The sequence below is a fragment of the Xenopus tropicalis genome, chromosome 5 (genome assembly GCF_000004195.4).
Source record: "Xenopus tropicalis strain Nigerian chromosome 5, UCB_Xtro_10.0, whole genome shotgun sequence".
NCBI lineage: Eukaryota > Metazoa > Chordata > Amphibia > Anura > Pipidae > Xenopus > Xenopus tropicalis.
This window is the reverse complement of record NC_030681.2, coordinates 155,916,311-155,942,145: the sequence shown is the minus strand read 5'-3', so window position 1 is coordinate 155,942,145 and position 25,835 is coordinate 155,916,311. Positions and strand designations below refer to the sequence as shown.

Sequence of the window (25,835 nt, the reverse complement as noted above, 5' to 3'; positions counted from 1 at the left end):
AGGATTAATTTCTCTTTGAAACTGGGTGAAACAGTAACATGATTAATTTCTCTTTGAAACTGGGTGAAACAGAAAACAGTAACAGGATTAATTTCTCATGAATCTGTATCGAGGACAGACTGTCACTGACTATTCTATTCCTCTACTATTCTAACAGCCCAGTAACAACAAACTAGGAAGTGGCAGAGAATAAGGCTGTAGGGATTGTTAACCCTATGGGTCCCTACACCAAATTTCCCCATGGTTTCACAAAACAAGACAGATTCACTAATCACTACTCTGCACATATTTTTGTAAAAAGGCAAATGTGTACATGTGTAGAATATAAGATAAAGAAGATAAAGGTGAGCAAAATTGTGGAGGACTTTGGGTGATGATTCTATACATTTCATTGGAGCGTAGGTTTTGGATGCAAATAACTGTCAGTGGGCGACAAACCTGTTACTGTGGGTGACCATGGTGAGGGGCCAAGTCAGTCAGTGCTTAAGAAAGTATACAATAAAATATGAAAATCTGTATATAGATATAACTAGAAACTGTGGAAAAATTTGCGAAATTTGTGAAACACAGGTACTGCATGCTTTTTTAATGCGAGCTCACCATTTTTGGCACAACCATGTCTTTTGTGACACAATCACACATTTTTTTGACGTGACTGCAAATTGTTTGGAGAAACAATGGCGAAATGCCGAATCCATGCCTGGCAAAAAAATTCTCTCATCACTAGATATAACCATATACAGGTATGGGATCCGTTATCCAGAAAACCGTTATCCAGAAAGATCCGAATTAGTGATAATAATCATTATAACAATTTCAAGTTATTCCTAATCTGCCCTGCAACACAAGGGTTGCACTCATGTTTGGCTACAAAGGATTACGGAAATGATGTGCCACCCAACACCACTCCCTACATGTGCCCCAAAGCCAAACTGGGGCTTCAGTTTTATTGGTTAATGAGAAATAAAACAAAACTTCACTTCCTTCCCAGAATCCCTTCTGCTTTGCATGCAAATAAGGTGGAGCTTCATTCACAAAATGTTCTTTTCCCAGATAAACCAGTTTGTACGCAATGTGATCTTTACCACGTTTCCCAATGACACCCACTCCTTCAACAAACATGGGGACCCCCCGGCACGGTTTAACATTGTTAAGTGGCTTTTCTTACCGGGCAATCAGATTGATGTAACAAAAGTTGGAAGTTTTAATGCATCGGACCACGAGACACAATTATATATCAATAGCAGCGCTGACTTATGGGGCCCGCACTTCAACATGGTAAGAGGAAATGTAACTACATGGTAGTATTAAAGGAGAACTAAAATGAAAAAGAATGTGTTTAGTTAAAATCACTCACTTTTACCCCAGGCCAACTCTTCTTAAAAAATAATCCAACATGGAGAAGATTCCACTGCCATGTTTTTCCCTTGGCCAAGGTATCACTGGTGATGCAGTGGGTGGGTAGATGAGTAGTGATGAGCGAATCTGTCCCGTTTCGCTTTGCCATAAAATTCGCAAAATGGCAGGAAAATTGGCGAAAAATTTGCGAAACACATTTGTTGCAGGATTTTTTTTGTCACTCGCATCTTTTTTGTCGCCCGCACTTTTTTGATGTGACTGCGTCCAATTTGATGCACAACAAAAAAATTCCACGCAATGAATTTTTCCGCAGTGAATTTTCACGGAAGTTTTGCGAAACAATTCTGCGAATTCATGAAAAAATTCGCTCATCACTATAGATGAGCAATACAGGACTTCAGAGCTTACTATTCTGCCCATGCACCCAGTTTGCATTACCTTGGAACGGGGAAGACCTGGAGACACAAGGCCCCTGGGACCTTTGTTGATGTTGGCGACATTTTTAAGGTGACTGCATTTTTCTTTTACACAAACACAATTTATTTGACGCAACTGCGTCTTTTTCCTAACTCAGCAAACTTTTGTTGCAGCAAATATTTCTTTCTTTTTCCATTTCGCAAAAGAATCTGCTAACGATGAAATGCGGAATTTTGCAGCGAATCCTTGCTTGGTGGAAAAAATTGCTCATCACTGGCCTTCTGCTCTTTTTGTTGTAAAACTTTAGAATGGAGATGTTTTATTATTTTTTTCTATTGTTTTAAGGTGACTGATATACAGCAGAGAAATAACGGATCATTTACAAAGGCAAATGCACAAGGTGCAAATTTGCAAGGAATCTGTCAGGTTGTTTTACCCACAATGCAGTGTTTTACCCAGAATTACAAATTAGTAAAATGTCCAAAAAATAATAATAAAGAACGTGCTCAAGCTGGGTGAGATTGTTCTATTTTTTCATCCCATTACAAACTCTATGCTACACGGATATAACGACTGGGGGACTGCCCCACATCAGTCATAGTTACATAGTTACATTGAACATTACTAGTGATATTGATATGCACAAATCTCACTTGAATTTATAAAGGAAGTTAACTCTACAAATTAAAAAAATTTGATTTTTTTATTAATCCCACCAGGATAATTACTGTGGAACCTGCATAAAACATATAACACCTCTCTCCTTCAGGAGCAACAATTAATACAAGTGACTTTTTGGTTGTTGTTTTTGTATTTTTGAATAGTTTTTTAAATGAAAACTGACTTTTTAATTTAATTTTTCACTTTTTACATTAGATATTTTGTTGGGACTTTCTGGATTTTTTTCCTGCTACAGTATATAGTGCACTTATGGTTTAAATTAAGAAATTATACTAATGTGATTACATGTGTTTGTAAATGATGGCAGGCTGGCCAGCCAATTTTTAAATTGATTTTAATGTAATGGTATATCAATACTAAATAAATTCTGTATAATTTTTAATTGCCTCTTTCTATAGAAAGTGGTAGAGGTGGGAGGGGTCCCCACCCTTTAGTACTGGTATTGTGCAACACTCAAAATTTTGGAATAATGCCCAAAAAATAATATACACTGCAATGCACTTTTTCAATTAAGACACACATTGTCCATGGTGCATGAAAGTTGCATTCTGCTCTATCAGTATGGGTGCAGATTGAATCATTTCTGCAGCACAGATGCTCAATAGTAATGAGCAGATTTTTTCACCAGGCATGGATTTTGCAGCAAAATTCAATATTTTGCCGTTGGTGGTTTTACAAAACCTCCGCAAAATGTCACTGCGTGGTCGCGTAAAAAAGTCACATGCATGAAAAAAGTCTTGTGGTACTCGCGTTTCGCAATTTTTTTGTCATTTCGCAAATGTTTTCGCAGTTTCGCAAATTTTACAGCAAAATGGGACAGATTCGCTCATCACTAATGCTCACGGTGCTAAACAATGTTGGTATAAAATTCACTAAGAGAAAAACACAAAGCTTTTTGACACATCTTGTACATGTGAATATGGAGTCTTGAAAATGGAAGTCCTGGTTGTTATTGTAGTGTCTTTGCCATCAACTTGATCAAAATCTACTGGTTAAACAAAGCCACACCCAGGCTGTTGTATCCAATGAAGGCTTGGGAAATATAAATGTATTAACTGCCACCTTTGAATATTTTTATAGGAAATCTCAGATTTTAAAAAATCTTGTTCTAAAAAAATAATTAGATGAATGGTTTTGTATGTTGATGTGTTGTCATGTGAATTGTATTCTCTTGAATGTTATGGAAGCGAACAATATGAAGGAGTCTTGATTTCCTGAAGAACAATATTACATTTCTATCCCTGACATGTTGTATATGTTCTGATCCATTACTTGCTGTGTCTTTGTGTATTAAAATACAGACCCCTGAGCCGCTCTGCAATGCACCTTGTGCCCCGGGATATAGAAAGTCTAAAAGAGAAGGGGCGCCATCTTGTTGTTATGACTGTGTCCCATGTATAGATGGGGAAATGTCCAACACATCAGGTAAGAGACAAGTCTGGTTGCAGAAGATGATGCCAAAGTATTGAACAGAAGACACAATAGGGGTCATCTATAAACACTGAGCAAATTTTCACCAGGGCAGTAACCAAGGGCAACCAATCAGAAGTTTGTTTTCATTGTTCTACCTGCAGCTGGCTGGAAAAATCTAACCAAAGATTGGTTGTTATGGGTTACTGCTGAGGTGCAAAATCTCCCTGTGTTTTTAACACAGGAAATGAGCCCCAGTGTGCCTATAAGCTGTAGACTGTCTCTATTTTGAGGGTAGACATCTTGAAAGATGTGCTGTGCTACTAATTAGAGCAGTTCTGTGGGTGATACAGACTCATTGCTCTAGGGTGAAGCCTACAGCAGGTGAGAAGGAACTGCACACTAAATATGGCGGCTTGACTGGCAATCTGAAGGTTAAATATTGCTGGGGGTGCATGTAGGAAATATTGAAGTAATTTAGGTTTGAGATTTTTAGAAATAGAATATTAATTTAGCTGTTTGATTGCAATCAAAATGTCACCCAGCAGGAAAGCAGTGCAAAGAGGTAGAAAAGAGGTGGGTTCAGAGAACAGATTCATTCATTGACAGTTAGTGCCAGATATACTAATGTTTGTATTTTGTTCATTTTCACAAATCATACTTTTAGCGCTAAAAACATTGTATTTTGCTATTTTGTTTATCATTTCTTAAATGTAAAACCACAAAAAAATACAAAACAACGCCATCTACAAGCTGTCGGGGTCCTGTCGGACTCAGTGGGAGCTGTAAATTGCAAATTGCAACAATCTTTCATTTTATTTGATTTGTAAGTGCACAGAAATTCTTATGAAAATGTGGATTTCAAGGTTTTGGATTTGGATTCTTTTCACTTTTTTCGTGTTTTTTATATGAGGCTGTTTTAATAAATGACTTGGCATTTGTGGTTTCAGTGAAAATGTGTTTTTTTGTGGTTTCTAAACCTACTAAAATCAGAATGTTGATAAATTGGCCCTTTTAATATAACCAGTAATTTAGCTAATTGCCCAATTATAATTTACGATTAATTCTTATTCTTTTTAGCAGACATAAAAATGAATAAAAATTGTCTGCACTGCTGTAAAATAGTTGAAAAGGAACAATGCAATCAGAATCATGAATGACAGGCCATACTTTTTAGCCCACACTTTAGCCCAGACATATTGTCATAGGCAGATTGTCATGAAGAGTAGTGATGGGCAAAATGTTTCGCCAGGCATGGATTCGCGGAGAATTTCTGCGTTTCGCCACTGGCGGATTTTTTTGCGAAATGGATGAAAAAATTTGGTGTGCGTCCAAAATGTATTGCCTGCGTCAAAAAAATTGTCACGGTCAAAAGAATTGTCGTGAGGGTAAAAAAAAAAAAAGATTCGCAAATTTTTCGGCAAAGCAAAATGGGACAGATTGATCACTAATGAAGAGATAATACAGTATAGGGGAAATAACACTAATAAAGTACCATAGTTATTACTTTTAATTACTGACACAACTCAACAGAGGACAAGGTCAGACCCCGAGAAACAACTGAATAAGTTCAAGCACAGAGCAGAAAACTCAGTAACTGGTTAGATCACTGCCAAAGAGTTTTGTGACCAATCACAATTGAGACAAAGAGCTTATATAGTTCTGTGATTGATAACTGCCTTAACTGTGGGTTTCATAGACTTTTAGACTGCCAGTGAACTGGTCTGTTCATGTTTCATAAGAACAAACTTTATTTTGTTTGCATATGTTGTATGGAATCATAAGAAAGTGCCCTTGTCTTGTGGAAGATCCAGCTGTAAATAAAATCAGGCAAACACATGCTTGAAGTTACTGGGTGTTGCTGTCTAATCCTTTGAAAAAGTAATGGCCCATTTAGCCATCTGAGGGAACCCCCATACCATTAAGATGTATGGCCACACAATAAAACTCATTCTTCAATAAAAAAAACAAAAAGGAAACATGTTGAATCATATGGATCAAAGGAACTTATAAAACAATAACTGCAAGAGGATGAAGACTTGTGTTGAGTTTAATTTCAATATCTTCTAAGTAAAATCAGTGTAATTTGGGTGCAGGACTTGTCTTGCTTATACATGTTGTGAAGGATTTAGCTGGTAGCAGCAGGTAGCGGAATGGAAACTCGGCTCTACAGACGAGACAGGCCACTCTCGTTTGCAACAAAATTATCAGGATCGTGCCTGTGCTTTATTTTTCACAGCAAAATTACATCAGCTTCGTGTTTGAAAGGAAAAAGTTCAAAAAACCTCACCAGAGTGTAGTTTTCAATGAACCGTATAACAAAAATCCACAGTGCCACACTCTAGAGTTCCAGGGGCAGTTTGTTTCCAGACCAGTGTTCCCCTCACAGCCTCTCTAAGCTACTGAACTCCTGCTCCAAACTCAGGCTCCCCTTAAGTGCTTCATCTGTTGGCTTATTGGCTTCAGTCTTCTCTAGCCATGCTCCAGGGTTCTAGCCTATCTTGAGTGTAAAAGAAGCCAGTACCTCAGCCTGGGAGCTACATATCTGCCATCAAACAGAACATTTCCACTGAGACAATCCTTTTTGTCACAATGTATAATTTATATTGATGTTACTTTGCTCAGTCTTTGTCTGTTTGCAAGAATATTACACCAAGGGGCAGATTTATAAAAATATAAAACTAAAGCTCACCACAAAATAATTCACCCACTTCACCATCATTTTTTCTAAGTAAATATAACTGGCCTAGGCTTTTGTATAAACCTATATGTTTAAATTTTCAGATGCTCCAAGTTGCTTCAGATGCCCTGGGTATGAAATGTCCAATGAACAGAGAACTGCTTGTGTTCCCAAAATGAAAAACTACCTTTCCTATGGGGAGACTCTGGGGGCCAGTTTGGCTTCCATTGCCTTGGTGCTCTTCCTCACAACTTCTGCAGTACAGGGAGTTTTTGTGAAATATTGGCACACTACTATTGTGAAAGCGAATAACCAAAATCTCAGCTGTCTCCTCCTCATCTCTCTCATGTTGTGTTTCCTCTGCACTTTATTATTCATCGGGCGCCCAACTCAGATATGTTGTCTCCTCCGACAAGTAACATTTGGGATTGTATTTACTATTTCTGTTTCTTCTGTGTTGGCTAAAACTCTCACAGTTATTATTGCCTTCAATGCCACAAAGCCTGGGAGCACACTAAAGAAGTTTGTTGGTTTTCAAGTGCCTATTGTATTAGTGACTATATGCTCTTTGGGTGAAATAGCAATCTGTATTGTCTGGATGACCTTTGATCCCCCATTTCTGGAAACGGATATATTTTCTGAGAGGGACACTATTATTTTGCAGTGCAATGAGGGATCGGTTACTTTTTTTTTTTCAATAATTGGATATATAGGAACGTTGGCCCTACTGAGTTTCATTGCTGCATTTCTAGCCAAGGATTTCCCTGACCGATTTAATGAGGCTAAAAACATCACTTTCAGTATGTTGGGGTTCTGTAGCGTGTGGGGGGCATTTGTCCCTGCATACCTGAGCAGTAAGGGCAGTAGAATGGTGGCAGTTGAGATATTTGCCATCTTATCCTCCAGTGCTGGGTTATTGGGCTGTATATTTGGTCCTAAATGTTACATTATATTTCTCAGGCCTCAACTGAACACAAAAGTAACTGCTTACCAAATTCACTAAACTTGTTGCTTTAAAAAAAAATTAATAGTTTTAAGTTAAAACTGTTATACTATTTTAAGTTAAAACCGTTATACATTCAAATCAAATTTTTACAATCTTCCCAGAGCCAGTGGATAATTAAAACTGTTATTATAAATAATTAAAAAGTCTGGGTCATAATTTGAATAACTTGTTTTATTATTGAATTGTGATTGCTAGAATGATTTGCATAGTTAGAGCCCATCATTCACAGCGTATTAGGATATTCTTAGTGGTAAATGTTTATTTACGATATCAATTTTTTAAGAAAAGGAAATATCTTTCTAATATCTTTTTCAGTATCTATTTCAATATATGAGAACTAAATTCACATTTTTAATTTAGATCACTGTTAAAATATCATTTTTTTCAGGACAACCTACGCTTTCAGAATATGGTAGAATTTTTCTGTAATTCCAATTCTGTAACAAGATATAGGCTTCTAAATGTCTAAAAAAAATTTATTTTATGCATAAAAATACAACTGATATGGAAAGTCCCATGTCTCCTGAACGTGCCAATACCAAATATATATAGTTTTATGGGGATTTCTCACTTGTATAGGTCAAAAACTCCCAGCAGTACCCTACCAAATTCCCAAAGCACTGCTCCAGAAAGCTGCATACTTTAGATTTCAATGCCAAAAATTACAACAGAATATTTATCCAAGAATTTTTTTTGAAAGAACAGATTCTGGGGAATCCAGAATAGGTAGAACTGTCTTTCTACTCCAAACTACCAAGTCACAATGCTTTCCTAAAGTTATTGGTTTTTATCAAAATTTGTGAAAATTTTAAAAAATCGCTTCAAAGCTTCCAGTCTATAGTATCTTATCTCCTACAGGTCATAAAGTAACCAAATAAAACACCCTAAATATGAACGCCAGGGGTCCCCTGAACAGTTTGATGCCCAATATGTATAGGTTTACCTAAGTATGTGGCATGTAGGGGCCCCAATGTGAACATACCCCCATATGCTCAATCATTTCTGTAATTTCAGCTCCTGCAAAATCAACTTATTTACATAATTTATGTGGAATAAAGCTAGTAAAAAGTACACTCACCCCAGAAAGTCATATATTTTTGAAAAGTACATCTTACCCCGAATCTAAAATGGGTACCAATGTCTTTCTACTCCAAAGTACCAAGCCGCAAAGCTTTTCTAAAGTTAGCAATTTTGATAACATTTCCAAAAATCCCCTCAAAGCTTCCACTTTGCAGCATCTTATCTCCCACATAGTGTTAGGTACCAAGATAAAACACCCTAAATTTGAATGCCAGGGGTCCACTGAACAGTTTGATGCCCAATATGTATAGGTTTACCTAAATATGTGGCATGTAGGGGCCCCAATGTGAACATACAAAATCAACACATTTACATCCTTTATGTGGGATAATGTTAATAAAAAAGTACACTCACCCCACAAAGCCATATATTTTTGGAAAGTACACATTCCCCCGAATCTATAATGGGTAAACATTTCTTTTTTCTCCAAAGTACCAAGCCATAAAGCTTTTCTCAGTTTGCAGATTTTTATGACATTTCAGAAAATTGCATGATAATGCTGCATTTATCTCTCACAATTTCTTGATAAAGATCAGATAAAGGCAAATCACCCCAAATAGGAACACCTATGGTCTACTGAACAGTTTAATGCCCAATATGCATAGATATACCAAAGTCTGCGGTATGTACTGACCCCAAAATGAAAATAGCGCATATGGATTTCTCACCTGCCAACTCAGCTTTTGCACAGAGCCCCCTGTCAACATATTATGTGCTGTAACTATACACAGACCCCCAGAAAACCATATAGCTTTGGAAAGTACACATTCTGAGAAATCCAACAAAGGGAAAGAGTCCTTTCTACACCAAAGTACCAATCTGCAAAGCTTTCCTAAAGTTATTGGTTTCTATGATATTTTAGAAAATCGCCTAAAAATGTTGCAATTTGCCGCATTTATCTGACACAATTTCTAGCATACAAAGGCAAATCACCCCAAATAGGAACACCTAAGGTCTACTGAACAGTTTGATGCCCAATATGCATAGATATACCAAAGTCTGTGGTATGTACTGACCCCAAAATGAAAATAGCGCATATGGATTTCTTTTGCATACAGAGCCCCCTGTCAGTGTATTATGTTCCGTAACCCCCCTAACTATACAGAGACCCACAGAAAACCATATATTTTTGAAAGTACACATTCTGATGAATTCAAAATAGGTAAAGTTATTTTTTTACACCAAAGTTACACACAGCAAAGCTATGCTAAAAACAGATAAGGAACACTTATACAGGGATAAAAAAGTGATAAAACCACAAAAATTGTGCAAATCAGTAAAAGAACAAAAAAAGTCACATCACAGTGTAATTAGTGGTCAGAATATCTGATTCAATAGTCACATTGTCAAAATATACAATTTTTAGGGAAAAAAAAATAAAAACAAAGTGGTAAAATGAAAAGAAAAAACAAAAACAAAGTGGCTGTGTATACATGTGTGTACATGTGTAAAAGTTGTGTGTAAGTGTGTACAGTATATGAGTGTATATAAGTGTATATAAGTGTGCAAAATGAAGATAAATAAATAAATAAAAACTGCTAAAAACTGCTAAATTGTGTGCTGTACGTGTGTGTAAATGTATGTAAGTGTGTGTGTAAGTGTGTAAGTGCAAAAAAAAAATTGGCTTTACCTGTCCTGAAGATGAGATCCCTGCTCTGTCCTCAACGCTGCAGTCCTGGAGCAGGAAGTCACTGGGCCAGCACTAGGGGGGAAGGAGGATGCAGGAACAAGCAGCAGACAAGATGATATCACGTCTGCTGCTTGTAGGTCGGTCCTGCGACGAGCGCATGCAAGACCGACATGCCGCTGCAGAAAGAATCCTTTATCTGCCAACGACATATGAGACACGTCGTTGACAGTTAAACCCTTTTTCTGCCACAACGTATCCCATACTCGTTGGCAGTAAAACGGTTAAACTATTACATGAGTGCAACTCTCAAACATTTATTTTTATTTTTCACCAATGAGAAAGAGGACAAGTGGTCTAATTAACTTAAATTAAAGAAAAAGGCGCAAATTAACCAAGTTAATAAGACATACTTAACATCTGTGACATAATCAACATTTGCAATGTAAATATATAGTGAATAAAGTGCCCCCTATTGTAACATATAGGGATATTATAAGCCCCCGAGGGGTTCCTTATAATATATAGTGAATAAAGTGCCCCCTATTGTAACATATAGGGATATTATAAGCCCCCGAGGAGTTCCTTATATAGTGAATAAAGTGCCCCCTATTGTAACATATAGGGATATTATAAGCCCCGAGGGGTTCCTTATAATATATAGTGAATAAAGTGCCCCCTATTGTAACATATAGGGATATTATAAGCCCCCGAGGGGTTCCTTATAATATATAGTGAATAAAGTGCCCCCTATTGTAACATATAGGGATATTATAAGTCCCCGAGGGGTTCCTTATAATATATAGTGAATAAAGTGCCCCCTATTGTTACATATAGGGATATTATAAGCCCCCGAGGAGTTCCTTATAATATATAGTGAATAAAGTGCCCCCTATTGTAACATATAGGGATATTATAAGTCCCCGAGGAGTTCCTTATAATATATAGTGAATAAAGTGCCCCCTATTGTAACATATAGGGATATTATAAGCCCCCGAGGGGTTCCTTATAATATATAGTGAATAAAGTGCCCCCTTTTGTAACATATAGGGATATTATAAGTCCCCGAGGAGTTCCTTATAATATATAGTGAATAAAGTGCCCCCTATTGTAACATATAGGTATATTATAAGTCACAGAGGAGTTCCTTATAATATATAGTGAATAAAGTGCCCCCTATTGTAATATATAGGGATAGAAGGGGAGTGTGATAATAGCCAATATCACTCACGTGGGAGTGTGCAATAAGTAAAAATTGGTCAATTTTACACGGGTATTTCAACTAAATTTAAGAGACCTGTTTAGGGTGTTTGTTCTTGTATCTTGTTGTAGTCCAGCTACATCCTTTTTAGGTATTTGGTCCTTGGAAATTTGAATAATTTAAGTTTTCTTCTGTTGTACTAATGATAAAAGACAATTTTAATCACAGCACTGTCACTTTAACTGAATGGGGGGCTATATTAAAAACCATTGCATTGGTATAACAAGAAGCACTAGTAATTTGTTTGGAAAAGTAAATTGAATATACCTTAGAACGGTTGTCTTTTCTCCCAAAGAACATACAATGACCAGTATGATGGATAGTTAAATTCCTATATATTTCTGCAGCTTGCTTACATCCAATCTGAGCCAGACAGCAGAACTCACCAGACACTTGGAATCCACAAAGGTTCTTTATTTGGGGTGGGTGAACAAATGCTGGAGGTCAAAGGGAATATTGATTTCCTAAACCCTAGCTCCTCACACATGGAAAGCAGGAACAGGATGATGGGAGGAACTGACCTCACATATAAGGAAGGGGAAAGGGAGGGCTTGCAAACTAAGAAACAAACACCTTGCAATATGACTTTGGACACTAGGTGGCAGCATAATGATTTCTATGCATATAAACCATTAAAAATATCAACATATAACATATTGTTCTGACATCACTACGTGTTGCCCTGAGGTAGTGAGTAGTTTATATGCTGCTAAACTCCTTCCTTCATCAATTCACTGAGACAAATTGTGGAGCTTCATGTGGAAGGTGAAACCGGGCAATATAAAAATGACAGTGTTTACTGTGCAGCATAATATAAAATAGCAAATAGCAAAACATATGGAAAATGAGAGGCACCCAAGTGGGAGTAATACCTAGATACCCAGGGAATTACTGATAGCGGCACCATGAGGCGACTGCACATAAGTCATAAACATGAATAAAGAAACAAGAAAAATAACTGTTCATAATGATGCACCAGGGGCTAGGGGTAGCTAATCCCTACCAACAATGCTACAACACGGCTGGATGGGGTAGGATTTGTGTGGATGGAATACTATAGCTGTTAGCAGCACAAAGATGGCAGCTATACTGATCCTTTTCCTGTATTACACATGGTCACATGGTAAAGTATGGTAAGCTGCAAAGGACATTTCTCAAAGCAATCACAATTAGAAACATTAAAGAAACCAGTAAGTGGTACATTAAAACAATAAAGCAGCACTGAAGGCATAACACATATATCTATTAACTATCAATGGGAGTCTCTTACTTCAAGTAGTGATGAAACAAATTAAGAGTTCAATGCTCAAAGGGTAAGAACAGTACAAGTCATAACAGATAACAGAAGTCAAATGTGTCATTCAATAAGTCCCATCTTGAGCCAAGGCTTCTCTGAATGGGTGGTTTTTCTATTCCCAAATTTAAGTCTTTATATTTTGTGGCATGATCATCAGGCTGAAATGATTTGATTACTTTGTGTCCTCTTGAGCAGGTCGATAGCCTCTTTATCTATAGGTAAATATTTTAGGCCGTCATCCATGTAGAAATCTCTTTCTACAAAGTATCTTGCATCTGCACCATACTCATATTCACCTTCACGAGCAGTCCTTCTTAGGCCATATGTTGCAACAGCAGGTGATGGACTGTTACCAAGACATGCACCTTCATATGATATTCTATCACTCCACTGTTGATGTCATTGTTGTGGTTCCAGAAGAATCTAAGAAAATTTCTGTGGAATATTTGCTGAATATCAGCTGTGATCACAACTGGTTCCCTTCTGAACCTCATAAACACTCCTTCAAGGTTGTTAGTTAGGTTGGGACCAGAGAGAAGAACATCACTGAAAGATATACCTTAATACTTTGCACTTGAGTCGAATACCACCCTAATTTGTTTTGGTTTGCACAGTTGATACACACCAAAGGAAGATAGGTACCAGCCTATCATTGTGCTCTTGTAGTGGTGATCATTTTTAAATATTTTCTTCATAAAGGCAACAAGGAAATGGTCTTTTATGCCAGGCTTGTTCTAAAGGGTTCTCTGCAGTGAGGTAAATCTGGAAATGTCTTGCTCACGATTGTTAGGAAATTTGGTTCTTGTAGTGCGGAATGGTAAGGGCACAACCCAACTTTTGCAATTGTATTTAAAGAATTCAGTGTCCATTAGACTGATGAACTCTTTGTTCTCAACAGAAGGGACATTTTTTTGTAATTATTTGTAGTATGAAATACTGCATTCCCAAAGCTGTCTTCACAAGAAGTAGGAGTGACACTGGGTGCTGGGATCATATATTCTTTTTCACCTCAAAATGATGCAGGCATGTAAGTTGTCCGTCCACTTCTCAATACATGAGTTTTAGAGAAGTCTACTTTAGACAGCCTGCAGATTTTGCCATTTCACCCACTATTACCCAGCCTAAGTCAAGTCTTTGTGCATAGGGAGCATCATGAAGACCACTGCACTGTTGATTTACCTTATGGACCCTAAGAATGTCTCTCCCAACAAAGGCAGGATTTCATCATCTTTGTCAATGGCAGGAGTTTGATTGGCCAGGTGCCTCAAGTGGGGATGTTGGTATGCAGCTCCTGGTGTAGGAATCCCCTCCCTGTGATTAGGGATTTCATCACATTAACAGGTAAATGTAGATGAAAGTTACCTTTGATTGAGGAAACAACATACCCTTTAGCCCTTCTGCCCAGAGTATCTATGTGACAGACACAGGTATTGAAGGTATACTGTATAGTGATCTATATCCTTTGATGTTGAAAACCTTAAAGAACATTGGTCTTGCAAGAGATCTGTTGCTTTGGTCATCAAGGATGGGATAATTCCTCATTGCTTTGTCTGGTTGTCCTTAAGTATATACTTGTACTAGGCATACCTTAGCACAACACTTGGCACAGCCTGCCCCACAGACTTCAGTAGATGAAGTTAAAATCTTGGTTGAAGCTGGAACACATCCTTGTTCCCCCCCCCCATAATTTGAGGCAGGGGTTGGAGGCTATGCACTGTCAGGAGGAGCAGTTGGATGCATTGATGCAAAATTCTTACTGTTATTGCACCCATGACATTTTTTAAGTGGGTGTGGTTTCTTGTGAATTGGGCACTGACAATTGAGATCCTCAGTTTTCCCAGGAGAAGAAGATTTGTCAGTGGACAAGGTTGTGGCAGGAGGGATGTCTGTCTTTCTAACCAACACTGTTCCCTGCAAGTCTCTGTGTTTAGCAGCTGTACTGACATGCCTTCAAGATGATGAAGCAGGAAGGTTGGGCTCACTGAAGGTAAAACTGGGATCATTCTTGGTCCAGGCATGTTCACTGATGAACTTGCAGAAATATGAGAATGGAGGAAAGGATACATTATATTGTTTCTTGTACTTTGAGCCTGCTGTGGCCCATTTCTCTTGCAAACCATAAGGTTGCTTCAACACTACTAGGTTTATACCATGCACAGTATCCAAGTAGCTGAGTCCTGACAGGCAAGAATCTACTTAAGCTTACTTTAGCTCCATCTGAAGGTCACTAAGCTCTTGAAGCTTGCGTTTGTCTTTGTTAGTTATTTTTGGCAAGGTTTGTAGACTCTTAAACATGGCGCTTTCTATGGTTTCTGAGCTCCTATATGATTACTCAAGCCCTCCCCATGTGGCAGCAAGGCCTGTATCTGGGAACATGTACAGCTTTAAGTCTCTTAACATGATCTGCTGACTCTGGACCAAGCCATTTAATGAGTAAATCAAGTTCCTCTTTGGCTGTGAGGTTGAAGTCAGCAACTGAAGCTTTAAAGGTTGATCTTCAGGCTCTGTAATTTTTGGGATAGTCATCAACCCATGAGAGACTGATGTTTATGAGCTCATGATGTATCATATACCTGGGAAGGTCAGGTTTAATTTCTCACTTTTTGGTGCTTTGGTGCTTGGAACTGTGGGGTTGTATAAAGGTGAGATGAACCAGGATACAATGAAGTTGCTTTAGACTTATCTCCACTATCTTAGCACTTGCTTCATCATTATCTCTATTTTAGCTCTTTATTAATTGTAATTCATTTAGATGCTCAATTAATTAGTTATGCTCAAAAGCTATAAAGTCATGGTCCAACCAGTTAAATTGGTTCTCAAACCAATTTTAATCTAACAAATTTGCACCATAGAATCCTGCTGAAAGGGTTACAACATTATTGTCAGTCTTCCCTGAGGGGCATTTTGTCTTATTTTATTTCAGTAGATCATTTTGTTAAGCTCTTCTTAAACAGGAGAGAAAAAAATTACAGCTTCTGCCAAAATAACTTCTACAGGAAGGATAAATAGAAGCCGCTTTGGACTGAAGACGTTATTGAAGAATGTTCTACCAGATGCTCCATCTCTGCCGCTCTGCATTTCCCTATAGGAAACATGTTAATTATAGTTGTATTAGTGCGTATATTTCCAGCGGCTTCTGATGCTCATCTCCCTCCCGGCTCTGCTTGTGCGCTAAGAACCCAAACATACACAAGTGATGTGAAACCAGGGCATTTGATTATTGCTGCTTTCTTCCAGTTAAGTGAAATCTACACGATGCCTTTAGTTGATTTTACATCTGAACCACGTGAAATGGTTTGTTCTGCGTAAGTTCATGGCACTTTCTTTCATTACTATTGTGTAGCATTATTCTAACACAATATATAAATCTGTCTGTCTTTTTGTCTTTCTATCTCTCTATCCATTAGAAGTGCTTTTGGGTCTGGATGGATTTTCTAATGTAGAAATTCTATTTTTTTCTATTTTTTGACCCTATAAATATACCAACTTTAATATATTTTTGCTGATCTTTGTGATCCAGCTGTACCTCTTACAATGTATCTGGACACCTGACTTGTTGCACTGATGGTAATGGATTCCCAATAGAGCAATTCTTGACAAAAAAAATTGTTTAGATCTATTTTCACATTTTCCCCATGTTTTGAAGTTGGAGTAGGAAACATGAATTTCACTGATACTAACTAGTGAATATATAAGGAATAATGCACTATTTTGAAATATAAAGATATTTCACAGAGGCTTCCATGACCCTATAAATGCACAAGACTAAAGGGTCATGGAGCTCCCATATAATATCACCATATTTTACAACAGGGGTAAATTATTTGGTATAATACATAAGTTTCATCAAGTCATGTGACTCATATTACATCCCAAAGAACCCATTATAACCTATGACATGACGAAGCTTCATATATAGGATATCATTTGTGCAGTATTCATGGCTATTGTGCATTATAACAAGATATTTTTCTTACTTATTACACCCTACAGACCAACATTAATAAATTACCGCCATTACATGGCCTTTGTATTTGCTATTGAGGAGATAAACAGGAGTTCCTGGATCCTGCCCAATATAACTCTGGGCTACCAGATATTTGACTCCTGTTCCTCAAACCACAAGTGTCTCTCTGACGCACTGGGTGCAATTTCTGGAAAGCAACAAAATGTTCCCAATTTCAGCTGCTGGGGGAACAGTAAGATGGTGGGAATTGTGGGAGACTTGTCTTCTTTTACAACATACGCCATTGCCCAACTTGTAGGAGTCCTTAGTTACCCACAGGTACGTGTTCATTTTTACTATATAAATCACACAATAATTGCTGATTTCTGAAAAACAATATATATTAACATTGTTTGTCCATCTGCTGTAAATGCATGAGACTGAATTCTTAATTTTCCTCTGTTTTCAGGATTCGGGATATTGACCGTTACGTTTGTGGCAGACACATGTTCTTCTTAATGCACTATAAACTACCATCACTTACTATTTAGTATTTTTTGAGTTTAATACGAAATCAATTATCAGTTTTAAAATGAAAACTGTTTTGAACATAATGATAATAATAGTCATTTATGGGGTTAATATATTTTTTTCTTTGTCATATACGTTTTACAAAGGTATAATAATTCTCTATCACAAAAATGAAATGTAAATTAAAAAAAGGCTCTCAGGAGCAGAGGCTGATGTGATTTCATCTCCCGTCTCTCTAATTTTATACAATTCTTACTTATTTGTTGTAATTGCTTGTAATGCACTTTTACAATTAGACCCCCTGTACTGGGCTGCCATTGCTTTGTTTGGGTGTTAGTGTACCAGAATGCTTCTGCTCAATGGGTAAAGTGAAATTGAGACTCTCAAGTGAGTTCTTTAACAACTTAATGGGGTCACTATCATCAAAGATGGAGTCCATTAGATACCTAGAGGTGGCACAGCAGAATTAAGTCTAAAGCAACAAGACTCTCAGTTTTCTTGAGAACATTTCACCCCTCATCCGAGTGCTTCTCCAGTTCAACTGGGTAATAACTGGGTAATTATGGTCATAGACACATAATTCTCAGTGAAGCTAGGTTTTGGGTGCAGGGCTCGCTTGACTAGGAGAGATGTTAATCTGACACAAGGTGTAGAGGGAAGTCTATACCCCACAATGATTGAAGTTCGGGTGTTCTGTTACTGGACCAGACCAGGCACAATTTTGCACCAGTCAGCATTCAACCATTTGTCATCTTATCATTAGTAAACAAGCCCTAATGTAGGTAAATATTTCAGCAATGGTAAAACACATAAAACATTTTGCACGATAGAAAAGGCTGCTCTGTAATTTCCTCTGCCAGTTCTAGCCGGTGTATGGACTTCTTTTAGAATATTTTCCTGTTTTGTTTTTCATGCCAAGATCAGTTACGGCGCCATGAATCCAGTTTTCAGTGACAAATTCCAGTTCCCATCATTCTACAGAACTATCCCCAATGAGGAGGCAGAAATGGATGGGATTGTGCAGATACTGAAGCACTTTGGCTGGAAATGGGTCGGACTCATTATATCAGATGATGACGTTGGATACAGAGCCCGGGAAAGGATAAGTACAGAACTTTCCAGTAGGGGGGGCTGTTTGGCCTTCTCTGCTTTTATTGAAGGCAATAACGATGAGCTAGTTGAGAAGATTGGGAAGACCACTGTTAATGTGATTGTCCTGTTCATTAGCCAAGACACCAAGTACATGCACCTATTTTCACTTCACAGCCTGCCCCCAAAAATATGGATCACCTCTTACTTTATCCACAGTATTTTAATATTTAATCAACATAATTTAGAATTCACATTAAATGGCTCTTTGTCCCTGTTGATCCAGGAAGGAGAGATCCCCGGCTTTGAGCACTTCTTCTATACTTATTCTCCCAACGACTACCCCAACAATACAATACTTGCATCTATGTGGCAATCGTTATTTCATTACTATTTTATAGACTCTCCCAGTTGTAGAAGCGAAATTCCAGGAGGAAACTTGAATAAATGTACAGGGAATAAGAGTCTCGATGTGGATTTATTAGTGTACGGGAAACGCAATTACAGAGTGACTTATAGAGTTTACACTGCAGTCTATGCACTGGCGCGCGCCCTGCACAATCTCTACTCTGCTCAGCCACCGGCCACTCACTGGGGCAAGTTAGAAAGTCTGAAACATAAAGTAAAACCCTGGCAGGTAGGTGAAGGTTTAATTTAAGCAGTTGGATATTGGTGCCCAAATCAAAAGCAGCTGAGATGGCGCCTACACACCAATATTACAGCTACAAATACATTTATTGGTTCAAGAATAAAAGGTTAAATGGCAGAAGGAATTATTTGCTGTGTAACAGTGTCATTTAGAAAAACAAGTACCTCATAGTAATCATGACTGTAACGTACCTTACATTTATATGATTTAGGGGAGGCAGCAGCTTCCCTGATCCCCCATAATCCGCCCCTGATGAGTAGTGTCTGTTAGATTTATCTTTTAGCATTATTTAGAAGATAATTTCTGAGACGTTTATCCTTTCCAGTTAGCTAGTTACCTTTCTGTTCTGTTTCTCTCTCTTTGTAATTAAAATACAAAGTGGTTGCTAGGGCCAGCAGTACTTGGCAGCAGAAAGCAGATTAACAAGCAGCCCGTGTTGGATCTGGTGCCAAGAAAAATATCGGATAGATTTCCGCCAAATATAAATTGAGATTAAGATACATTTCGCAAGTGTAGTATTTGTCTATTCTAACAAATTTGATAATTTCCATGGCAACTATTTCTTGCTCACTTGCCACCACCAAGGAAATAAAAACAGAGTTTGAAGGAGAAGATTTTTTGGCATTAAATTCAAAAATAGGTGGATAAAAGCTTAGGGGCACATTTACTACAACTAGCCTTGAAAGATGTAAAAACTCGACATGATATAAATAGTGATGAGCGAATTTTTTTGCCAGACATGGATTAGCGGCGAATTTACGCATTTCGCCATTGGCGAATTGTTTTGTGAAACTTCCGTAAATTTTTGTCGCACAGAATTTTTTTTGTTGCGCGTCAAAATTGCTGTGGGCTCATTTTATTGGCCATGGTAGCATCAAAAAAACAGACTCGGGTGACAAAAAAAAATTGCACAACAATTGTGTTTCGCAAATTTTTTCCATTTCGCAAATTTTCTTGCCGTTTTGCGAATTTAATGGCGAAGCGAAACAGGACGGATTCACTCATCACTAGATATAAATTCAAATTAAACTCGATCATTGCTGTATTCATAAAATGTCATGATACTGCTTGAATCGCTCATATGAAAATTTCCAGTTTACATTACAAAATGCCCCATTTTTCGAGCCGAAAGCTTTGTTAAAACTTGAAAAAATTTGAGTTTAAATGGATGTTTGTTTCCATTGAATTTCATGAAATTGCTCCAGCAGCCATTTTAAGAGCATTGGTGCTCATTCTTGGAAAACAATAATGTGTTTCAGTTTCACTGGGTGAAATAGAAAACAATTATGGGATTAACTTCCCTTTGAATTTGTGTAACATAGAAAACAATGAGGGGATTCAGTGGCGTAGCGTGGGCTTTCGTCGCCTGGGGCTGACCGGAAATTTGCCGCCCCTCTATTTAGTTATTATTAAAAAAAATAGACAAAATAAAAAAAGCAGCCCCCTCCACACAGTGCCCCCAATTGCCCTTAGACAGTGCCCCCAATAGGAAGTGCCCCCATACACAGTGCCCCAATTTCCCCATACACAGTTCCCCCATAGACAGTACCCCCCAAAGACCTTGCCCCCCCACAGAAAGTGCCCCCATACACAGTGCCCCAATTGCCCCATACACAGTTCCCCCAATAGAAAGTGCCCCCATACACAGTGCCCCCATAAACAGTGCCCCCAATTGCCCCATACAAAGTGCCCCCAATAGGAAGTGCCCCCATACACAGTGCCCCAATTGCCCCATACACAGTGTCCCCATAGACAATACCCCCAAAGACCTTGCCCCCCAATAGAAAGTGCCCTCATACACAGAGCCCCAATTGCCCCATACACAGTGCCCCCAATAGGAAGTGCCCCCATACACAATACCCCACAAAGACCTGGCCCCCCCCATGGAAAGTGCCCCAATTTCCCCATAGACAGTAGCCCTCACACAGTGCCCCCAATTTCCCCCATAGTACATACCCCCAACAGACCATTGGCGGCGGCTCCTTCTCTCTTACAGGCAACAGGCGCTTCTATAAGGTTGCGCCTCGTCGCTGACGTGTGACGTCATACGCACGGGCGCAACCTTATAAAAGCGCCTGTTGCCTGTAAGAGAGAAGGAGCCGCCGCCGATGGTCTGTTGGGGGTACGTTAAATATCATGGTGATTGCCGCCGCCCCTTCTGATATGCCGCCCGGGGCCATGGCCCCCTCGGCACCCCCCTCGCTACGCCACTGAGGGGATTCATTTCCAAATGATTAATATGCAATTAAGGTGGAGCTTTATTCACAAAATATTCTTTTCCTAGATAAATACATTTCTACGCAATGTGACCTTTACCACATTTCCCAATGACACCCACTCCTTCAACAAATACGGGGACCCGCCGGCACAGTTTGACATTGTAAAGTGGCTTTTCTTACCGGGGGATCAAATTGCTATAACAAAAGTTGGAAGTTTTAATGCATCAGACGAGACACAATTATATATCAATAACAGCGCTGACTTGTGGGGCCCGCACTTCAACATGGTAAGGGGAAATGTAACTACATGGTTAGTGATGAGCGTCATTTTTCGCAAGGCATGGATTTCGGCGTTTTTTTATGAAACGGGAGCAAAAATTTGGCACATAAAAATTCACCGCAAAAAGATCACGTGCGTCAAACATGAAACTTGAATTGTCCCATGCAGCAAAAAAAATTACGTGAGCGCCAATTTTTTTGATGGTATATGTCAGTATGGCTCAGCACTATACATGGCAGTGTTAAAGGAGAACTAAAATGAAAAAGAATGTGTTTGGTTAAAATCACTCACTTTTACCCCAGACCAACTCTTCTTAAAAAATAATCCAACATGGAGAACTTTCCACTGTGCTTGTACTCTAAAGGGCAGATTTACTAATCCACAAATCCGAATCCCGAAAGGGGAAAAAATTGTATTGTAAACGAAAATTTTCGCTACTTTTTCGGCGCCCTCGCGACTTTATCGTATTTTGCGAGATTGTTTCGTCGTCGTCATGTTTTTTCCGTATTGTGCGACAGTAAACGGTGGAAAAACCAATCCAATTTGTTCACGACGGCGACGGAAAAGTCACGGAAAATATATGAAAAAAGTTTTGCCTGCGACGAAAAAGTTGCAAAAATACCGATCATTACGAAAAAACGCATTCGGACGCCTTCGGACCATTCGTGGATTAGTAAATTGCCCCTTAAAGTACGGACTGGCTCAGTGCTGCCATGTTTTTCCCTTGGCCAAGGTAACTCTTGAGCTCTTGATTCAGAGTTTATTATTCTGCCCATACACCCAGCTTGCATTAGGGCAGGGAGTACCTTGGAATGGGGAAAAACTTGGGGACACCAGATCCCTGGAGCCTCTAGTCTTCTAGATGTGATCAAATCTGTCCCGTTTCACAGAAAAATTTACTAACATGCTGAAAAATTCCCAAAATAGCAAAAAAAAATGCAGCTACCGCATGACTTTTTTTTTTAACACACCCAACTTTTTTGAGGAGACAATGTTTTTTTCTTATGTTACAGTGATTTCTTTGACCCAGTCATAACCGTGCCTTTTATTTCGCCAAAGAATCTGCCAATGACCGAATGTGGAATTTTGCAGCAAATTGTGATGGGCGAAATAATTCAACAGGTAAATTTGCGGCAAATTTCCACATTTTGCCATTGGTGGGTGATTTCACAGAATAGGCGACAAAATAGTCGCCCGTGTAAAAAAAAAAACCAGTTGCACACGTAAAAAAAAAATGAGTTGCGTCAAAAAAATTGACACGCCCGTTTTTTTTTGACATGCGCGTCATTTACACCATTTCGTGGATTTTTTTTCCATTTTTCAGCGAAGGTAAACAGGACAGATTCGCTCATCACTAGCAGTGAATCCGTGCCTAGTGAAAAAATGTGGTTGTGAAACTTTAGAATGGAGATGTTTTATTGTTCCTTCTATATTGTTAAAAGGTGACTGATATACAGCAGAAATATAAAGGCTCATTTACAAAGACAAAAGCACTAGGTGCAAATCTGCACGCAAGCTGTCATGTTGTTTTACCCACAATGCAGTGTTTTAGCCAGAATAACAACATAATAAATGCCTAAAAAATAACATCTGCATAATTTCTGCATAATTTCAGCAAATCAGATGCCTTTGGCGAATTGTGTGTGAAACTTACACAAAGGGGCACATTTACTAATCCACGAAGGTCCGAAAAGTGTCCGAATGCGTTTTTTTCGTAATGATCGGTACTTTGCGACTTTTTCGCGAATTGTCGCGACTTTTTCGAGCTCTCAATAAGAAAGTTGCGATAATTTGCGAAAGTCGTAATGGCTATGAAAAAGTCGCGACAATTCACGAAAGTTATAATGGCAATGAAAAAGTTGTGACAATTCTCCAAAGGCATAATGGCAATGAAAAAGTCGCGACAATTCACGAAATTTGTTATGGCTATGAAAAAGTCGCGACAATTCGCGCAAGTCGTACCGGTTACAAAAAAGTCGCGACAATTTACAGGAAAGTCGTAACGGTGACGAAAAAATCGCAAAAAAATACGAAAAAGTCGCAAAATTTCCGTTTTCCAATCCGAATTTTTCTCAATTGGATTCGTGGATTAGTAAATCAGCCCCAAAATTTCACCACAAAATTCAAAATTGTGGCAAAAACAGGCACAGTCAAATTTCTTGGTTTCATCAAAAATGTCACGTAGGTTAAAAAAGTTGTGTGGTACGCGCTTTTCACAAATTTTCTGCCGTTGTTGTGAATTTTTCCGCAGTTTCAAAAATTTCTCTGTGAAATGGGACGGATTCGCTCGTCACTAATGCTCACGGTGCTAAACAATGTTGGTATGAAATTCACTAAGAGCAAAACACAAAGGAAGGAGACTTTTTGACACATCTTGTACATGTGAATATGGAAGTCCTGGTTGTTATTGTAGTGTCTTTTCCATCAACTTGATCAAAATCTGTTGGTTAAACAAAGCCACACCCAGGCTGTTGTATCCAATGAAGGCTTGGGAAATATAAATGTATTAACTGCCACCTTTGAATGTTTTTTTTTTTATAGGAAATCTCACATTTTAAAAAATCTTGTTCTAAAAAAAAATAATTAGATGTCTGGTTTTGTATGTTGATCTTGTATATGTGTTGTCATGGTAATTGTATTCTCTTGAATGTTATGGAAGTGAACAATATGAAGGAATCTCAATTTCCTGAAGAACAATATTACATTTCTATCCCTGACATGTTGTGTATGTTCTGATCCATCACTTGCTGTGTCTTTGTATATTACAGACCCCTGAGCTGCTCTGCAATGCACCTTGTGCCCCGGGATACAGAAAGTCTAAAAGAGAAGGGGCGCCATCTTGTTGTTATGACTGTGTCCCATGTGTAGATGGGGAAATGTCCAACACATCAGGTAGGAGATAAATCTGGTTGCAAAAGATGATGCCAAAGTATTAAATAGAAGACACAGTCGGGGTAATTTATAAACACTGGGTTATTTGCACCTGGGCAGTAATCCATGGCAACCAATCAGACGTTTTTCATTGTTCTACCTGCAGCTGGCTGGAAAAATCTAGCCAAAGATTGGTTGCGATGGGTTATTGCCCAGGAACAAATTTGTCCTGTGTTAATAAATGAGCCCCATTGTGTCACATAAACTGTGGACTTTCTCTATTGTGAGGGTAGACATTTCACATTTTGATAAATCTGCCCTTAAATTCAGTATTGAAAAGCAAAAATAATTTTGGAAAGAAAGGATATTTTTTTTCCTTAGTAAATGTAATTGGTTTAGGGTTTTTACTTAAATACAAAAAATATGTCTAACCTATACTGTATGTTTAAACTTTCAGACGCTCCAAGTTGCTTCAGATGCCCTGGGTATGAAATGTCCAATAAACAGAGAACTGCTTGTGTTCCCAAAATGATAAACTACCTTTCCTATGAGGAGACTCTGGGGGCCAGTTTAGCTTCCATTGCCTTGGTGCTCTTCCTCACAACTTCTGCTGTACAGGGAGTTTTTGTGAAATATTGGAAGACTCCTATTGTGAGAGCCAATAACCGAAATCTCAGCTGTCTCCTCCTCATCTCTCTCATGTTGTGTTTCCTCTGCACTTTATTATTCATTGGGCGCCCAACTCAGATATGTTGTCTCCTCCGACAAGTAACATTTGGGATTGTATTTACTATTTCTGTTTCTTCTGTGTTGGCTAAAACTCTCACAGTTATTATTGCCTTCAATGCCACAAAGCCTGGGAGCAAGCTGAAGAAGTATGTAGGAACCCAACTGCCCATTGTATTAGTGACTATATGCTCTTTGGGTGAAATTGGAATCTGTTTAATCTGGATGGCCTCTGATCCCCCATTTGTGGAAGTTGATATATTGTCTGAGAGGGACACCATTATTTTACAGTGCAATGAGGGATCTGTTACTTTCTTCTTCTGTATAATTGGATATATAGGAACGTTGGCCCTACTAAGCTTCATTGCTGCATTTCTAGCCAAGGATTTCCCTGACCGATTTAATGAAGCTAAAAACATCACTTTCAGTATGTTGGGGTTCTGTAGCGTGTGGGGGGCATTTGTCCCTGCATACCTGAGCAGTAAGGGCAGTAGAATGGTGGCAGTTGAGATATTTGCCATCTTATCCTCCAGTGCTGGGTTATTGGGCTGTATATTTGCCCCTAAATGTTACATTATATTTCTCAGGCCTCAACTGAATACAAAAGTCATTGCCCAGTAAAATCAGTAAAAGTGTCACTGTATAAAATAAATGTTATAACTGCTATACCATCCATATCAAATGAAGTTACTTTATAAATCAACTG

At 38.4% G+C, this 25,835-nt stretch overlaps 1 protein-coding gene across 1 annotated transcript; it reads left to right on the top strand.

The window, feature by feature from the left end:
- Positions 1 to 1,038: 1,038 nt before the first annotated feature.
- Positions 1,039 to 25,760, top strand: LOC108644702 (vomeronasal type-2 receptor 26). Its single transcript, XM_018089381.2, has 3 exons — positions 1,039 to 1,278; positions 24,301 to 24,424; positions 24,861 to 25,760. The coding sequence occupies exons 1-3, from the start codon at positions 1,039 to 1,041 to the stop codon at positions 25,748 to 25,750; spliced, it is 1,254 nt and encodes a 417-aa protein (XP_017944870.2). The 3' UTR covers positions 25,751 to 25,760.
- The last annotated feature ends 75 nt before the right edge of the window (positions 25,761 to 25,835 follow it).